At 34.8% G+C, this 18,605-nt stretch overlaps 2 protein-coding genes across 2 annotated transcripts; both read right to left on the bottom strand.

Annotated features, from left to right (window-relative positions):
• Positions 474-2,482, bottom strand: LOC104777858 (myosin heavy chain kinase C-like). The gene has a single exon (XM_010502183.2). The coding sequence runs from the start codon at positions 2,323-2,325 to the stop codon at positions 907-909; it is 1,419 nt and encodes a 472-aa protein (XP_010500485.1). The 5' UTR covers positions 2,326-2,482; the 3' UTR covers positions 474-906.
• Positions 17,522-18,566, bottom strand: LOC104777857 (long chain acyl-CoA synthetase 2-like). Its single transcript, XM_010502182.2, has 4 exons — positions 18,422-18,566; positions 18,120-18,305; positions 17,909-18,028; positions 17,522-17,712 (listed from the first exon to the last, which is right to left on the bottom strand). Exons 1-4 carry the CDS (start codon positions 18,527-18,529, stop codon positions 17,665-17,667), a joined length of 462 nt encoding a protein of 153 aa, XP_010500484.1. The 5' UTR covers positions 18,530-18,566; the 3' UTR covers positions 17,522-17,664.

Below are 18,605 nucleotides of genomic sequence, written 5' to 3'. Positions count from 1 at the left end.
CAATAACCACAACAACCATAGAGAATAAATCAATAAAGAGCCCATAAATATATACAAAGTACATTTTATTACATTTTCTTTTATCTTTTTATTTCTCCTTGTAGCGGAATCTTTTACTTTCCATTCTTTTCTCCACCTTCTTTCCTCTTTTGGTTTCACATGATTTAAAAATACATGCATGCGAATTTTCAGAGGAAAAAGATCTTAAAACAAGCCCCAATAATAAAGGAGACAAGACTTTCCAACAAGAAAGACAACCACATGAAACGTGGCTGTTCACTAGTTGTCCATCTTTTGTACCAATTNGTTCATCAATCATCAACACCAATAAGATATCACATTCTAATACAAAAGGATCACCTCATTTCAAGAATCTGAACTAACAAATCTACCTTACGTATTACAAAATCTGCAGTTGCAATGTTTATATATTCCAAATATCCAAAAAAACAATAAAACACAACAACCCATAATTAAATTTAAAAAGATAGGACTTTCACATTCAACAATAACCACAACAACCATAGAGAATAAATCAATAAAGAGCCCATAAATATATACAAAGTACATTTTATTACATTTTCTTTTATCTTTTTATTTCTCCTTGTAGCGGAATCTTTTACTTTCCATTCTTTTCTCCACCTTCTTTCCTCTTTTGGTTTCACATGATTTAAAAATACATGCATGCGAATTTTCAGAGGAAAAAGATCTTAAAACAAGCCCCAATAAAAAAGGAGACAAGACTTTCCAACAAGAAAGACAAAACCACATGAAACGTGGCTGTTCACTATTTGTCCATCTTTTGTACCAAGATCTACCTAGTTGCCTCCCAATCAATGCCTAAACACAATCACATGTCCCGCGTAACATTTACGCGCCTACGTTGTTCACACGGGGCTAACTCCTTCACGCGTAATCAGTCACACGCCACACTTTCACGGACTTGTCTAAACTCCCACTGTACACTATCCACCGTCGATCACCTTTCTCTCCGTGGTTGTCTCCATCATCCTCGGCCTCTTCCACCGCCGTTAAACACTTGACTGGTCCGTCGTGATCCATCAAAACAGAGAGACACGTGTGTGAACCGCCGTCGTTTCTTCTCCAAACGCAGATATTCTTATCAGCTCCGCCACTCAAGAGCAAACTCCCGGCGGAGGTGAGACACAATACCGCCATACGGTGGCCGTGAATCGTCCCTTTGTGAGTCAAATACTTTTGCCGTTCCCAGAAGTTAACGGTACCGTCGGACGAACCGCAGTAAACCACACCGTCCGTTAAATTAACGGCTAAGGCCGTTACAGCGTTCTCTTGTTTCATCAACACTTGTACCAAAACATGTTTCGTCTCTTTACCTTGTACCTCACGTTTCCATACTTTTAACGTCCCGTCTGCCGAACCGGTGAATACCAAATCGTCGAATCCGGCAGACACAGTGTTAACCGCGTCGTCGTGAGCTTCGATAGATTCTAGACACTTGGAATCGGATAATCTCCAGACCTTGAGAGTCTTGTCCCAAGAACCGGAGTAGAGTAAACCGAGATCTTCGTTTAAGCTCATACACGACACGGCGTCGAAATGTCGGATCTTCACCACGTTTTTCCGACGACGAGCTTCGACGTAGTTCCTCGGGTTTACCGATTTGGTGAGAAACTCTTTGAGAGTCGGTAAGCTTCCGACTCGTGAATATCTCTCGGGGTTCTTCTTTGAGCCTCTCCAAACCCTAATTTTACCATCTTGATGACCGCTGAAAACCCGGTTATCTCCGGTTATCACGATCGCTTTAACAAACCCGCTCGTTGATTTAAAACCGGAGTAATCTTTTAAATCTTTCCAAACACGAATGTTCTTGGAATCGGATCCTGTGAAAAGAAGATCACGTGAAGCAGCAAGAGAGTACACGTGTCCTTCTTGTCTCACGACCGTACCGATCAAACCGTTATCAGGATCATCTTCGAAATCGCTGTTTCTTGTTTGGTATACCCAAGGTGATTTGTGGTAAGGAGAGCAAGTTTGTTTCCATGGTGATTGAGAAGCTGAGGTGAAAGACGTCGTGTTTTCGTTGTTCGGATAGTAAGTTTGGTTCCATGGCGATAATGGATATATTGGTGACGATGAGTCGCTACTAGCACTTGAAGCGTTGCTTGGACGTTGAGAATCGCTGTTGGTGCTTGACGAGTTTTGCTTACCAACGCCGTGGTTATGATGATCACCGTCGCTGTGGTAAGTTTCTTCCTCGCTGGCGAGAGAACCCGATTTCAAGAACGCCGCAAAAGTCATTCTCCGGAGATAATCGTTGTGACTTGGATTATCTTGTATAGCCATAATGATTTCAGGGTTACAAAAACAAGAGATTTATTTTTTGGATTTGATTTGATCAAAGAGAAAAGAAAGATTGTGTGGATTCTCTAGAAGAATGATAAAAAAGTGTGTGTTTTGAAATGTTGTTTCTTGAGATTATGAAAGAGCATGTAGAAGAAGCTGCGTTGGGGTATATATACAGAGTCGTATGTAGAAAGGTTGGGCAAAACTGATGACCGTGTAAAAGCGACACGTGGTAGAGTAGACGTGACTGACGAATACTGGGACACCGGTTTTTTGCCAGTTTCCTTTGAAGAGTCGGAGACCAAATTTTACTAAAAAACATTGAAAGTAATATTTTATTATTATCTTTTATTTGTTTCGTTGACATGGTATTTAATTAATTATTATATTTATATGTAGGGTGTTTGTGATTATTTTGATCAAATGTGAAAATATTTTCACCTAGAAAAGATGTAATATGTTTACATAAGAAAAAAAAAAGGTTGAAAAAAAAAAATGTATAGTATGTTTAAACGACATTTTTAGATTCGTTCCATTTTGTATGCTTATTATACTTTTGTGAACCTATATAAGTTACGTTGTAAGTACACTATTATTAGTAAGTTTTACTGAAACTGTTTTAATTATTTAACCATGTAATAAAACAGTTGACAAAAATAAAATATAATCCCGTCTTAAATCTATTTTTGGGGTTGGTTGACCAATAAAATAAGATAAGGTATGTGTGGCTGTGTTGTCGGCTCGTCATCTTCACACGTTGCATAACCATAGCGCTAGCGTGAAACGGGGAAAAAGGTATTTCTCGAAGCAGTAAGGGGAATTTTCTTTATTAATATTTCATCATAAACTTCTTCTACATAACAACATTAAGAGAAAAGTTATCTTCTAGACGTTTGACTTTTTCGTAATTTTTTTGAAGGGTTATTATTAATTGTAGTATCGAATAAAGAAATATAGCCTAGTTTTTGTAGAGGAATTGTTTGATTGAAGGAGGTTACAAAAAATTAATGAAGCGGATTATTGTCATTATAAAAGTGTAGAAGAATCAGAAATAAATTATGCCGCTTGCGAATAGACTGCACAATGTATAGGCACCACCATCCACCATGGTGCAGTGCCATGCTTTTCTCAGATCAATACGTATCATGGTTCGTTTTCTTATATCATTTTCAACATTTCAATTATTGACAGATTTTACCAGATCATTAGCATTGTATACAAGGTACAAAGTCATTAGCAAATTTATGTGTATTTTGGAATGAGAATACTGGAATGCTGTTAAGTGGATTTTAAAACTTAAATAATACGAAAAACACCTAAAAACATCTTTTTTTTTTTTTTAATTTAAAAGCCTTAACATATGAATATAAAACAAAGTTAAAGACCGATAAAAATGATAAATCAATGCAAAATACATATAGGTTCTGATTGGTAATATTGCATAATTTTAGAATAACATAAGTTGCATGGTAAAATCAGCATAATAAAAATCCATAGAATAAAAAATCGTTGAATGAAAAAACTGTGTGATTGGATATATTTTGCAAAATAACATAATGTGGTATTATCACTTATCATTAATGATCAACTATTTATCCACTAATCTGTGTAATGAATTTATACTTGTATTTTTAGACGATTGTGTTTCATTAAACACTATAAAAATTATTTCGTTGGTAAATTACTTGCAATTGCATTAGAAAAGATACTCCGTCATTATGCTGTTACAAATCGGAGCTAAAGTATAAATGTATGTATAATTCGTAAAATTTGAGAGTGAAGGAGTTAGAATAACGTCAATAGTTAGATGGAAAAGCAGAAAAAAAAACAGGAGTACTAGAATAAAAATTTCATTATATATATATATATAGAGGTACAATACTTATAATTTATATATCTATCAAAGGTATAATACTTATAATTTATATATCTATCAATGGAAAAGCAAAAAAAAAAGGTTAAGTAATAGAAAATAAAAAGAAATAAATTCAAATGATTTATTATTAGTTTTTATCTATGATAAATTTTAAAAGCATAAAGCTATAGAATTTTACCTTTCTTTTTGTTCACATGATTAGCAGCAAAATATAGTAATTGAGTGAAATTAGCTTTTCTTTTTAGTATATTTATTCTAACATGATTTTATAACTAGACCCATATTTTTAGTTTTTGTGATAACCATTAATTTGTTCTCTATTACCTAAGAATACTCACTTTCCATTATTTCCTTTCTACATATTCATTTTTTGTTTTTTGCTTTTTTGTTCTTTTGTTTTGGACAAACATATGGTTTCATTAATTAAAACTCAACCAATACAATAATAAGAGATCCATATCCCAAAGATTAGAAGGTTACAAAAAAGGGATTTCCCCAAAAGCCTTAAACAAATAAAAATAAGACATCAAGTAATAATTCATGAGAGCTTTGAAACAAGTACTTAGATGTAGCTTGAAGCATGTAATATCATGGTTGCTTGATTGATCATCCTTGAGGAATTCAAAAGACAACATGATAGTCATAGTCATACTACACTTTGACACTGAAAAGGGAATAAGAGCCAAAGATCTCACCGGAGCGAGGTGCCATTGCAACAATGCATTGACAAAGATTCGGTAGGTAGCAGATCAGGTGGTGGTGAAGAAGCTGAAATTTGGTTGCCTAGCTACGTCGGATGAGACCATTAGCGTACCGGGCGAAAGACCAAAGACCTGCAAACAAAAATAATTATACCAAACAGAGGGATCAAAAGCCAATTATTGCCAGAATAATATATCAATCTGTAATGGTGCAGATGGGTTCTCTCTCAGATGGCGCTCATAGGCAAGGATTCCACACAAAGCAGATAGTCGGATTGGTATTGAGGAATAGGAGACATGCATATACTTTTGTGCTACTGATACCACAGACAGGGTACGGTTCTTTGAAACTACACTAAAGGAAGGTTGTTTTGCTTCGTCGAGTGAGCACATTGGAGTCCACGGCAAAAGATCAGGGACCTGCAAGCCTTGACAATCAGACAAAAACAAGGGGGAATAACTCAGAACAAGCCAGGAAAATATGACAAAAAGGAACAATGTAGGTGGGTTCTCTCTCATATGGCGCCCTTTTCCAAAGAAATAAAGAAATCCACACAAAGCATGTAATCCAATTTTCAATAAAAGAGTTGAAGCAAGCTTGATCCTATAGGTCGTTGGTAGCATAATCAGGGTAGGTTGGGAACTGAAGACGCTAAATGGTTCAGAATTCACAAGGCCTTGAATCATCCAATTGAGATACCCATCAAACAATGAAACTAATTAAGCAATAGCCAAGGGTCTAGCATAAACTATGTACATCCAAAACACTCTAGGAAAACGGAGTCTACAATGCAGTCTTCGAACAAAGAGAGATACCAATGGTCGTAGGCAATGTTTCTCAGATAACAAGAGGACCTAGAGAGAACCTGGGCTTTTGAGAATTGGGCAGTAACACTTGGGATGCTTGCAGACCGAAAATAGGTTTAGGGTCCAGCCCCACAGATCGAAGAGATACCGTGAGAGATCCGGGAAATTTGGAAGCGCGGTGACTGCCGGAAGAGAGTGAAGGGAGCTTCAGCTTCTCTGTTGAAATCATGTTCGGTTATACCAAGCTCAAAGGGTGACTTTTACTTGAGGCGGGAGTCGATTAACGGAGAAGAGTCGTTTCTTTGAAGAAATCATCGATCTCCCTCGGCGCTGTCTCCGTCTCGGCAGACTTAGGTGGCGAAGGAGGAGAGGGTTCTACAGAGACGACAAGAATTCCAGATCTAAAGGTGAAAGGACAATTGGACTCTAATGCCGCTGTCAAAAAGGTTGAGACAATGGAGTAAAGAGTGGATTTTGCCAGACTCGCGCTCATTTTGAAAACGATGGTGAACAAACCTTTACTACGATTTGGGTTCTCGGGAAGGGAAGAGGAAGAGTTCAAAAGAGGAAATAAAAAGGGGAAAAGATTGAGACTTCAATCTAGGATAGTACAAGAAGGTAGAGAGGGGGTTCAAGGTCAGGAATTCTCGATGTCGGCGGTCGAAAGCCCCACCGGTGTCAGAGATGTGTGGTAGAAGCGGCGTCTCGATATTCACGTTTGGGAGATAAATTAGGGCGAACTTGAGTATCATATTCATTTTCTCTTATATACCTAAAGATCCCTTGAAATCTATAAACTATTAATTAATCTAGACCGAAAAGTATAGAAAATTAAAGAAAATGTAGTAATAAACATTACAATATTCGAAGCGAAAGTTTTGCTTAATTTGAATAATTTGAAGTGGCTTTTATAATTAGTTTGATGAATATAATTTCATAATATATATAAAGATATAATACTTATAATTTATATAGATATGAATTGTATAATAAATAGATGGAAAAGCAAAAAAAAGTGGAGTAACACAAAATAAAATAAATGATTTATTATTAGTTTGTCTTTATTGTTGATATATGATAACATTTTTGAAGGTCAAATCTATATATAATATATATTTTCTTTCTTTCTTCACATGATTGAGAGAAAACAGAGTAATTGAGTGAAAATAACTTTTGCTCTTGTTCTAGTGGTATCGTTGTAACACTTTAGGATAGAATCCACAGAGACCAAACAATTGCACTTTGAGACTATGAAGATCGAATATAGCTAAGACAGAAAAAGGAAGTTTGTGTTTCAAGTAACTAATCAAAAACAGAAATTAAATAAGTTGGTTTAAATTCAAAAAGGAAATATTGGGTGCAGGGAATCTATGGGGATATAATTCTCGGGACTAAGGTGGTTAGATGGGGATGCGTTAAAAACCGTTCTAGAACTCAAATCACGGTTGTAAAGCTAACCTACTTCCGCAACGTTAACTATCTATGCAATGTATTCACTAAGCCCTAAACCATCGTTTGGACCTAGCAAACCAAGCAAGCAATAAAAGTTTAGGTTTGATCTGTTCACAAGGTGCCTCAACTTCAACTTCTGTTGGCTAAGGTCCACCTTGCTCACCTATGTTCTTTTCTAGCAACTCAACAACACTTTCGGTGCCCCGATGAATTTAACCTATGATCATAAACTAGGTAGCTAATCTAGTTTAGGCTTTAAGAACAACAATAGATGAAGAACAAAATAGATCAGCCCCCAAATCTAAAACACCAGCGTTAGAGAATTATAAACCCCTTTGAAACCCGAAACCCAATAAAGAAACTACTCAACAATAGATGCTTTTCTGTGTTTGCTCCATCTGCTTGCTAGTCCGATCAGTCTTCACCAAATTGGTTCCAGATGCTTGTCTTCATCCCCAAAACACTCAGTTTCCTTCAAAAGCAACCTAAAACCTGTACAAACTCGTAAAAGACTCTAAAAGCACACTAGGACCTAACAAAAGACTCAAAACAAGTGTAAAAACCATTGTTAAAATCCCATAAAATACAAACACATCAGCTCTATCTATCGTATATTTACTTTATCATGATTTTCTAACCAGCCCGATATTTTAAACTATTTGTGATAACCAATTAACCGTTATGTTGCTCTTTTATGAAAGAACAATCACTTTTCCGTAATTTACTTTCTACATAATTTTCTTATCTATCTAAAGTTCCATTCAAATATAGATAACAATTAATAGTATATATAGAAGAATAGAAAAAAATTGTAGTGATAAAATATACAATATTCGAAAGAAAATTTAGTTTTCTTAATTTGAATAACTTATACAAGTTTTATAATTAGTTTGGGAAATATAACTATATAAAACTATTTGAGATAGCTAAAAAACATGAACATGTTCTCTCCATACATGAGGAGGGCAGAGCCGAGATTCTCTATGGTGGAGAAGGTTAGATGCAAGGTTATCTCCTCAAGGGAGCAAGGTAGAGGCGGTCGTACACAAGATTATCTCCCCCAGGGAGGAAGGTGGAGGAGGTAGGACGCAAGATTATCTCCCCAAATAAGAAAGGTGGAGCCAAGGTTCTCTCCATGATGGAGGAGGTTGGACGCAAAGTTCTCTCCATAAGGGAGGAGGGCAGAGCCGAGGTTCTCTCCCTGGTTGGTCATATACTATTGTGATGATACATCATTAATTAGTATAATATGTAATATATTTTTGATTCGCAATGTTTTTTGAGCTAATAATTTTAGTAATTAAATAAACTATGCAAAAGTGAAAGTAAAAAGATATATAATAATTTGCTTAATGTGTTCATACATACATTTTCTAGGTGGTGGTAAAGAATATATTTGTAACATACAATATATTTAGGTGTAAAAAATACACTTTTAATGGTAACATAAATAAAAGATTTGTACATGGATATAAATCAGTATATTATAGCAAAAAATAAAACTTATAAATAATGTACAACAAATTTTAATATATTTCTGTTAAATTTAATTTTATTTACAAAACTTTAAACCCGCTCATCGGACGGATTTTTATCTAGTATATATATATATATATAGATATATATAAGCAAATTGGATCTTCACACATGGACTGAGGCGATGCAAGTCTTAGGAGTGAGACAAGTGGGCGGACTCGGTAAGTATCTGGGACTTTTAGAGCTCTTTGCTCGGAAGAAACGGATATGTTCAACACCATAGTTGACAGGATAAAGCAGGACTCAAGAAGCTGGTCGAATATGTCACTTTCTCCTGCTGGGAAGACTACTATGCTGAAATCAGTGCTTGCTTCAATGCCCACATATGCCATGTCTCGTTTTAAATTGCCAGGGTTGCCTTGTAATCGTATCCAATCCTCACTCGTTTCTGGTGGGATGAGTCTGAAGATAATAAAAAGATGTGTTGGATAGCCTGGTCAAAAATGACAAACCTAAAAAGAGAACGGGGTCTAGGCTTTTGAGACATACCAGACTTCAACGACGCGTTCCTAGCCAAGGTGAGCTGGAAAATCTTAACCCACCCAAAGAGCCTCTTGGCAAGGATCCTACTAGGCAGATACTGTCGCGACTCTCGCTTCCTAAAATGCACCTTCCCTTCTTCTGCTTCTCATGGCTGGAGAGGAATTTGTATTGGCAGAGACTTGATTAAAACCCATCTAGGAAAGGCAATAGGATCCGGGACATCAACTCGGATTTGGCATAATCCTTGGTTGTCCCTCTCCTCACCACTCGCCCAATGGGACCACCTCCTGAAACCTCCCAACATTTAACCGTAGCAGATCTTATATGCCCCTCAACCTTGAAGTAGAACACACAGAAAGTGAAATCCTTACTCCTGGAATATGAAAAAGAGATCTTGGCCATCCGACCTACCTTACATGGAGCAGATGATCACTTATATGGCTGCTCACAAATTCTGGAGAATATACAGCAAAATCAGGTTATCAGGCACTAACTATGAGGCGAGAGCATCAATCACAATATGAAGATCCAAACTATGGTTTTAATTGGGAGAAAAAGATTTGGAACTTACATTTCCTACTGAAGATTAAATTCTTTCTTTGGAAGATAATGAGGAATGTGCTTCCAACGGGTGAGAACTTGAGAAGTCGCGGTATTAACCGAGCTGCTACTTGCCCTTTTTGTGGTCAAGAGGAGTCTAGACTCCACCTTTTCTTTCATTGTACCTTTGCCAGGAAAGTTTGGGAGCAGATGCCGGCCAAAAGTTGATTCGACCCAGCTGGTATTCTTTTTTTTTTGAATTTGACCCAACTGGTATTCAAAGTATGAAAGTGGGTATTGAATGTTCTCGGTATCTTATCTGCTTACCACCGACCGAAATTGCGGATGGGGCTCTTGGAGCCTGGATCCTGTGGATGATTTGGACATGCCGCAACAAGCTCATTTTCGAACAGAGATCTATTCCCCCAATGGATGCGATGATGCAGGCTATTACTCAAACCCGAAAATGTTTCTTAAGCCAAACCCCAGAAAATCCAAGATTGCACACCACTACGCACCGGCAACGAGCGGAATTTACTCCAGACCTGGTAAGATGCTCTACATATGCAGCCTGGGAGGAAGACTCTCGAGATGCCGACTTTTGCTGGATCTTCACCGATACTTCCTCAAACTCTTAAAGAACGGGAAGTGGTAACTCACACCATATCAGATCGCCACTTACGGCTGAAGCAATAGCATTGTACCTGGCCTTTTAACACGCCTCTGATCTAGGCTATCAGAAGCTTTTGTTCGCCTCTGACTCACAACAGTTGATCAGAGCGATTAATTTGGAACTCTAACTGAAGGAGATTCATGGGATTCTACATGATATCCTCTTGCTATCATCGAGTTTTGAAGAAGTCTCCTTCATCTTTGTCCCTCAAGAGAGGAATCAGCGAGCTGATGAGATTGCGAAAAACTCTCTATCTATCCCTGTTTTATCTAATTGTTTAAAGAGATATTTGGTAAAATGATACATTTTTCAAACATAATTAGGAATAAGATACATTCACTATTTATAATTAGAAAAAACCACTTTTATTACTGTTTGTCTATTTTTCAGCCTTTTTTGCCATTAAGCAATCCTCTTAATTACATTTATGCCATTGTCTCTTTTTCTCTTCATTTCTTGATTTTTTCAAATAATTGTTAATGCAATTTTTTTAGAAAACTTTTTAAATACAAAAAATCTAGATTTTTTTCTTTAAAAATTGATATAAATTTTGTTTAATTATTTTAAAATATTATATATATATATATATATCTTTTGTAGCCGTACACATTATTAACAGTACAGATGTGTGTACACATTATTAAAAGTACAAATGTGTGTACATATTATTAAGTGTACAGATGTAATTTTTACAAAATCATTGCATTACAAACATTTGTACAGACATCTAGAACCCAAAGAATTAAACAAATTACATTTGTACACTTAATAATGTGTACAAACATCTGTACTATTAATAATATGTACACATATTTGTACTCTTAATAATGTGTACAGACATATGTACACTTTATAAGGTGTACGAGATACAAAATTTGTAAAACATATTTAACATTTTCAAATAAAATCATCAAACAAACTGCATATCAAATTACAAATAAAAAACATAGATTTTTATCTATCTTTAAAATTTTTTTAAAAAAATTTTAATTAGCCAGCATTTTTTTTAGATCGTTGGGAGCATATAAGAAGGAAGAATTCTTTAAAAAAAAAAAAATCAAACCAACTTCTTCTCTCTCCTATTTCTCCGCTTTATCCCTCTTAGTTTCTCCTTTTTTTTTCCTAAAACTATTGAGTATGACCTTTTAGTAATGTTCTTCTCTCCCCTGGCCACACTCAAAATTCTATCTCTATTACCATCTATCTCACAACATCCTCTTTTCTCTATTATAAATAGTGTATGTATGTTTTTGACTATTAAGTTTCAAAAACGTACTAAAATGCTGATAAACCCTTGTTTAAATCTATTTATTCCTATACCAATTGTATCGGGCTTACCGGTTCAACCAGACCTAATTATATCAAACTCTAATTAAGTCTAATGCAAGCTGATTGACAAAAAAAACAAACTGGATCTTCAACTCTTTAGATTATAATATTTATTCTTTTTTTCTGATTTTAAGGAATATTAAAATTTAATAATAATTTTGTTCCATAAATTAAAATTAAATAAAAAACTTTTGATCGAATGGAAACGGATTACGAATCAAAGAAAATGAATCGAGCGAATATAATTTTTTCTTTTCAAAGTTCAATATGTCGGCCGGCCATCACTGTTCCTTGTATAAACTTTTATTATACATCACATGATATTAGTTATCATTACAAAAACAAAATATGAGCTTGTGAGTCGTGATTACTCTTTTTCTAGTTACTGTATTAACCATGCAAAAAGTATCATCCTCTGCTTATTCGAATTAAATAATTTTTTGAAAATAAGCTGAGGATACTATGATTTTAGATATATATTTTTTTGTGCAAACCTATTTTTTTTATATTTTCTAAATTCTAATTATTACGACCGAGTTTGACATATTTTGGCTGTTCTACATACCAGCCACGATAGCATATCGTTACAAATACTTTTGATTTATCATTATTCGTTAAACAAAGAACCGAAATAATATTTTGATAAAGTTTTGAGTAATGAGAACAATAATTTTTTATAACAGTATTACAGTAATGATGAAAGCAATATTTTTACCATAAAGCAACATCGTTAAGAAGATCCAATATTATTAAGAAGGAATCATATAATATATCAAGTTCTCTATTTTTCTATAATATCCCAAAATTTTGATTATCACATGCTAACTTTATTCGCGTCATGGTTTGTGATACATACGTGACAGTTTTGGATTATTATAATATACTGCTATAAAATTTAGTGTTCTATCTTAATTTTGTTTTAATATTTTTTAATGAAAATATATGCATGATTTATCTGCCTGCAGGTACGTACATAACATGTGTTTTTTTATTTTGGGCTAAAACCACTACCAGTTAGTTACATGTTAAATATGCAAGAGACGACATATATATGATAAATATAGGAAAAAAAAAGCTAAGTATATATGTCTTTATCATAACAAATAAACATTTTACTGATTAATAAATAAGTGTTTTGAGTTTTGACATATGGAATCGGTCATGTCATGTGTGTATGTTTTTCTTCTTTCCAAAAAGAAAAAGTAAACTTTCCAAAACCAAAGTAGTAAGAAAACGAGGCGTATAATATCCACTGCATCTGTACAATAATACGTTTATATCTTAAAATGGTAGTTTTTGAAACGTAGCAAGATTCCGTTGACTTGAATGTATGTGGCGTTATTTATCCAATTTACTTGTATATCTTGTTTTGGTAGGTTTTGTAACGTAGCAAGATTACGTTGACTTTGATGCATGTGGTATGGTGATCCATTATTTGCATTGCAGTTTCACAATCAAACTTAGCCTGGGACTTCGGAATATTCGGTATGTTCGGAACGGTTTAATCGGTTTTAAGGGTTATTCGGATTTTTCAAATTGGTTCCGAAATAATCCGATTAAAAATTCAGGTCGGTTTAAACGGTTCTCGGGTAATTCGGGTCGACTTGCTGCCTAAAATTCTTATCCAAATAAAACCGACATACAATGTAGTTCGGTTTTTCTAAACCGAAATAGCCAAAAAAAAAGAGACTTTGCTCATCAATGTACCATTACAGACCATATTTTCCATGATATACATCAGAAAGTATGAACCAAAAGAAGCCTCAAGAACAGTTTAGAATTGAGACAATACCCTCACATTGTTCAAAAGAGAGAGAGGGGGTATTGAATCAATACAATAAGGCTGTTGGCTGTTGGTTTTGGTCGCATGCTCCTTATCCTAGTCAAAATGTACTAATGAGGTATGAGGAGCTTCCATTTGCGCCAATAGTTAAGTTAAAGCTGCTAATCCACATCAAAAAGGACAAAAGAGCAGCCTATGATTACCTGTAAACATTGAAAACAAAGAAGCCTTAGAACTTATAATCGGTTTGTTCCAACAGTCAATAAACTATCAAGTAACAAGCAAGAACACATAAATTGAAATACTCAACTTATATAAAGAACTTCATTGAGTCTGTGCATTCCGTGAATCTACACAATGAAAACAAACAAGTGTGAGAACTTATAAGTAAGATGGTATGAAGAAATGTATATAAACAGAAATGTTATACTTACCAAGGGATTCAAAGAATGCAACATCCTCCATCATTTGGGTTATGTTTGCAACTTCATCATCTGCTTTGAAGTTGCACCTAAGCCATTGTTGTGTGAGAATCAGAACCTCAACCATATAAGGAGTTAAAGAACTCCTATATGAATCCAAGACTCGACCACTTGTGCTAAAAACTGATTCCGAAGCAACAGAGGAGACTTGAATAGCTAGAACATCCTTAGCCATTGCAGATAAGATTGGGAACTTCTGGCTGTTGCACTTCCACCATGAGTGGACATCATAAGGGAAACCCAAAGAACTATCCACTCTAACCTCTGTCTTCTAAAACCCCCCAAAGCCTTGTCATTATTCTTAGCATTGTCAACAGTCACTGCGAAGACTTTCTTAATCCCCCATTCATCTAAACAATCCAAAAGCTGTCCTGCAATGGTGTTTCCTTTGTGATCAGTCACTACCTTAAAGCTAAGTATCCTTTTCTGCATTGCCCACTTCTCATCAATCCAGTGAGCAGTCACCACCATGTAGTTGACAGAGGTTGTTTGTGAAACCCATATATCTATCGTAAGAGAAACTCTTTGCTGCTCAACACCAAACAAGTGTTTCAACTCTTCTTTCTCTTGCACAAACATTCCAGCTATGTCCTTCGAAGAGGTCCTTCTCGAGAAAGTTTGGTACAAAGGCAGAATGTTTTAAAAAAAGCGCTTCCACTGTTCGGATTCAACAAAGGAAAAAGGTAACTCATTCATCACAACCAGCTGATTAGTACACTGCCTAAAAAGCTGAGGATCATACTTAATGACCCTCATATCCCCCCCTCTTATCAGCACCTAAAGCAGTCTGAGTTTCCGTCGCATTGAAATCCTTAAACTTTTGGCATCTTTTTATGTGACCCTTCATCGCACTAGTCCCTGATAGCTTTGTATCACACCCAACCTGTTGCTGACAATACTTACAGAAGCTGAATGGATCATCATCATTCCTTTGAATGAAGTGTTTCTAGACCTGAGCCCTTTTAGGATACTTCTTCTTCGCCTTAGGTTGTAAACCAGAGTCTGGTTTTGATCTTTTATTCCCACCCGCAGCAGCCGCAGCCTCAGCAGTCCCAGCCTGAGCAGTTCCTTCTATGATAACAGGTTCTTCACCATCCTTCTGGACGTTAGGGTCGTAATCTTCAGCCTCCATCTACAAAGCATAAAAGACGCTTAGCATTAGAGAAGTTTAAACAAGTTTACCATCAAGAAAAGTCTACTCAATTCAATCGACTAACAGAAACCCTAAGTTGTGGTTAATTTCAGCTTAAAACTTCAATACTAAAAACAACATGACTACACTTAACAACCTATAAGAAGAAATCAAGAAACTATAACAAAATTTTGAAAATAAATCGAATTAAAAAATTTAGGGTTAGGGTTTTGTTTTAAATCCGAGATTAACGAGATTATGCTACTACAAATTAACAGAAACCCAAGGGGTTTAAACCATTTCGATTATAAGAACAGAGATTGAAAGGAACCAGAGTCTACCTTTTTGATTTGGGGATTAGGGTTCACAAAATCTGATTTTCCCCCGCCGATATACTTGTTAGAAGACGAAGAAGAGCAATAGAAGAAGAGATTACGAGTAGGAGAGAAGAAACGATGAAGAAAAGTCAGTGAGTCGGAGTTTGGTGTTCACGGCGAAAGAATCGCCTTTGAGTCGCACAACCGTTTGAGTCTTTGAGAGAGCTGGCTGCAGAGTGAATCTGATTAGGTTTAGTGTTAATAAGCTTTTATACCTCGGTTAACGAAAACCGATCGGAAATCAGATTCCGAACCCGATTAACCCGAAACCAAATTCCTAATTTAATTGCAACCGATCGGTTAACATCCTATTTCTCTATCGAAAACCGAAATCTGAATTTGTCGGTTTATTCGGTTCAATCCGAACAAACCGAACCGAAGTCCCAGGGGTAAGCAAACTGATTGTGCGTTGAAAATAATATCTTAAGAGATATTTTAATCAAGTATCTAAAAATGTCTTTAAAATATCTTAAAGATATTATAGCATGAATTGAAAGGTTGTAAAAAAAAGGTTTTATGAAGACATATCAGATTATCAGGTCATCGTCTAACATGGACACGTGACCACTTCGTCTATACAACAAATATATACAATCTACGCGATTAGTTCAATTAAGAAATCTAAGCACGTAACCGTATCAATAGAGCGTATCTACAAAATTCCCGAAAAAAACATGAACTAATTTTTATTTGGGAGAAAAAAACACCAACTTTTAAGGCTTCCAAAAAAATACATCAACTAATTTTTTCGTGAATAATAAAATCCAAACTATAAAATATTGACAGATTCGTACCTATGATATCAAACAAAAACAATTATTCCAATTTTACCCTCTGAAGTTTTTTTTAAAAAACAATGGCAACACCAATTTACACAGCAAGTCAAATAAAATGATTTACACAAGTATCTTTTTTAAAGGGTAAAATTGGAATAATATCAATATTTTATAGTTTGGGTTTTATTATACAAGAAAAAATTAGTTGATGTATTTTTTTGGAAGCCTTAAAAGTTGGTGTTTTTTTCTTCCAAATAAAAATTAGTTCATGTTTTTTTCGGGAATTTTCCCTATCTACAAATACTATAAATAAGAGTTAAATAATTTTGTCTCGTGTGGACTGTTACACTTGTATATCACTCGTTTTAGCTTAGTTATTAGTATAAACGTAAATTATATACTCTAAAGTTTCTTATTAGCATTGTATTGAGATCACCCAACACATGCATGATATCTGGCCTTGTTTGACGGACCGAAACATTTCAAGAATCTGGTTTTATTAATCTTTATGATTTGACGAAGGAATCATGTTTAGCTATTTCGTGCATTGCAACCCAAAAAAAAAAGAGATTATTATATGCTACGTGGAGAGATCTCCTGATAATCCGTTTTTCCTTCTCCGTGTTGTGTCAAGACATGTGCATTGTGCAATAAGTATGTAAATGGCTAAATGCGATTAGATTGCTCTAATCATCCGTTTTTCTTTTGACCATGACTTAATCTTTTGGTTTTATCAAATGATATGGACTCCAAAGCTAGACACCTGTCGGTTCGTGAAACATATTTTTGGTTACAAACATCGTTTAGCAGATAACATTGTTTTTATTTAGAAAGAAAATAATTAGATCAAGTAAGTAAGAGTAGTATGTTACTTGTTTGCTCATTTAATTTTATTTAGTTTATGATCAATCTACAAAATCCAATGCTAATATTAAGAAAGAGAAAGACGTGATATGTATTTGTTTCACTTTTAACGACTAATATATTTATGTAACTTTTATGATTATGATCAATCAATCGTATGAGAATGATACAATTAAGTTGATTTATATATTATTTTTAGGTAAATGTGAAATCACCCACAAAGAGAAAGAGAAATTTACCTCCGTTTTACTATCTTTTGCGGTGGCACCATATGGATCACTTAAAGTTAATAATTCATAATTGTGTTTTCAACTCAAATAGATAACTTTGTTTTGATTAAAAATTGACTTCAAATCTAAAGGATAATACTTATCAAGAAAAAAAAAATAATAAGTAAATTTTGCTTAATATAAAATATAGAGATTTTCCAATCTACAATTGATGAGTGTATATAGAGAGGATCCGAACACAATTTTAACATATCATACAACCAAAATAGCATCAGAAAATGAATAGCCCGGTCGGTGTCTATGCCATGGACCTCTTTGCTCCTGAATAAAGTTGATCAACTATGCCCTGAAATAAACAACAAAATTAGTTTTTCACTCTTAAAACTGGATTAGTAGAAAAAAGTAATATGCATGAGTAAGGACAAGTCCATGATCATAGAGATTCATAGTACATTTGCGACACATCACGAAAGTGATTTTGGTAATCCGTTATAGGTAATTAACGGTTCATCAAGAAAAGAAGAAAGTAAGTAGAAGATTACCTTGTAATGTTGGAGGAGCTGTGGCCTTTTCAACTTGAAAGTTGGGGTTATAAGATCTCTTTCAATATCAAAAGGGTTTGGTTCCAAATGAATAGCTTTTAACATTTCAAATCCTTTAAGCTACAAATACAGACAATATAATTTATTATCAACATTCATAAAAATCAATTTATTTTGTAAAAATTGAGATTAATCAGAAGTGTGTACGTACTTGGTATTGCTTTGCAGTAGAGTTGAGCTCATCCAAGAAGTATTTTTGAGCTTTGAGATCTTGACATAGAGATTCAAAATCATTGGGAAATTGGTTATTGAGTTTAGCCCAATCTTCAATAGCTTTTCTGTCAGGTACAACCACGCCTACCAAAAACGACTCAAAGCTGTTTCCATAGATCCATATCTGTCAAAATTATTGGTAGATATAGTACTATTGTTAGACAACATTTAGCCAATTACACTGTGATTATGGTTATTGAAACAAAAATACCATTTTAAAAAATAAATTTGGATAAATACCTGAGCGATGAGGGGACATCTTGAGTAAGTGTTTTCGAGGTTTTCGACAGCAACATATTCACCTTGAGACAACTTGAAGATGTTCTTCTTCCTATCTATGATCTTCATTGAACCATCTTCTTGCCATTCTCCAATATCTCCTACACATATCAATATAATCAAATTTTACAATTATATTCACTAT

Source organism: Camelina sativa, chromosome 3, assembly GCF_000633955.1.
Source record: "Camelina sativa cultivar DH55 chromosome 3, Cs, whole genome shotgun sequence".
NCBI lineage: Eukaryota > Viridiplantae > Streptophyta > Magnoliopsida > Brassicales > Brassicaceae > Camelina > Camelina sativa.
This window is presented reverse-complemented; position numbering and strand designations above follow the sequence as displayed.

Bases quoted from the DNA above. Each gene is read 5' to 3' on its own strand.
- LOC104777858 (XM_010502183.2), bottom strand. From the start codon at position 2,325: ATGGCTATACAAGATAATCCAAGTCACAACGATTATCTCCGGAGAATG.
- LOC104777857 (XM_010502182.2), bottom strand. From the start codon at position 18,529: ATGAAGATCATAGATAGGAAGAAGAACATCTTCAAGTTGTCTCAAGGT. The intron at 18,029-18,119 runs GTACGTACACAC...CTGTATTTGTAG, and splicing joins CTACTGCAAAGCAATACCAA to CTTAAAGGATTTGAAATGTT. The intron at 17,713-17,908 runs GTAATCTTCTAC...TGTTTATTTCAG, and splicing joins AGCTCCTCCAACATTACAAG to GGCATAGTTGATCAACTTTA.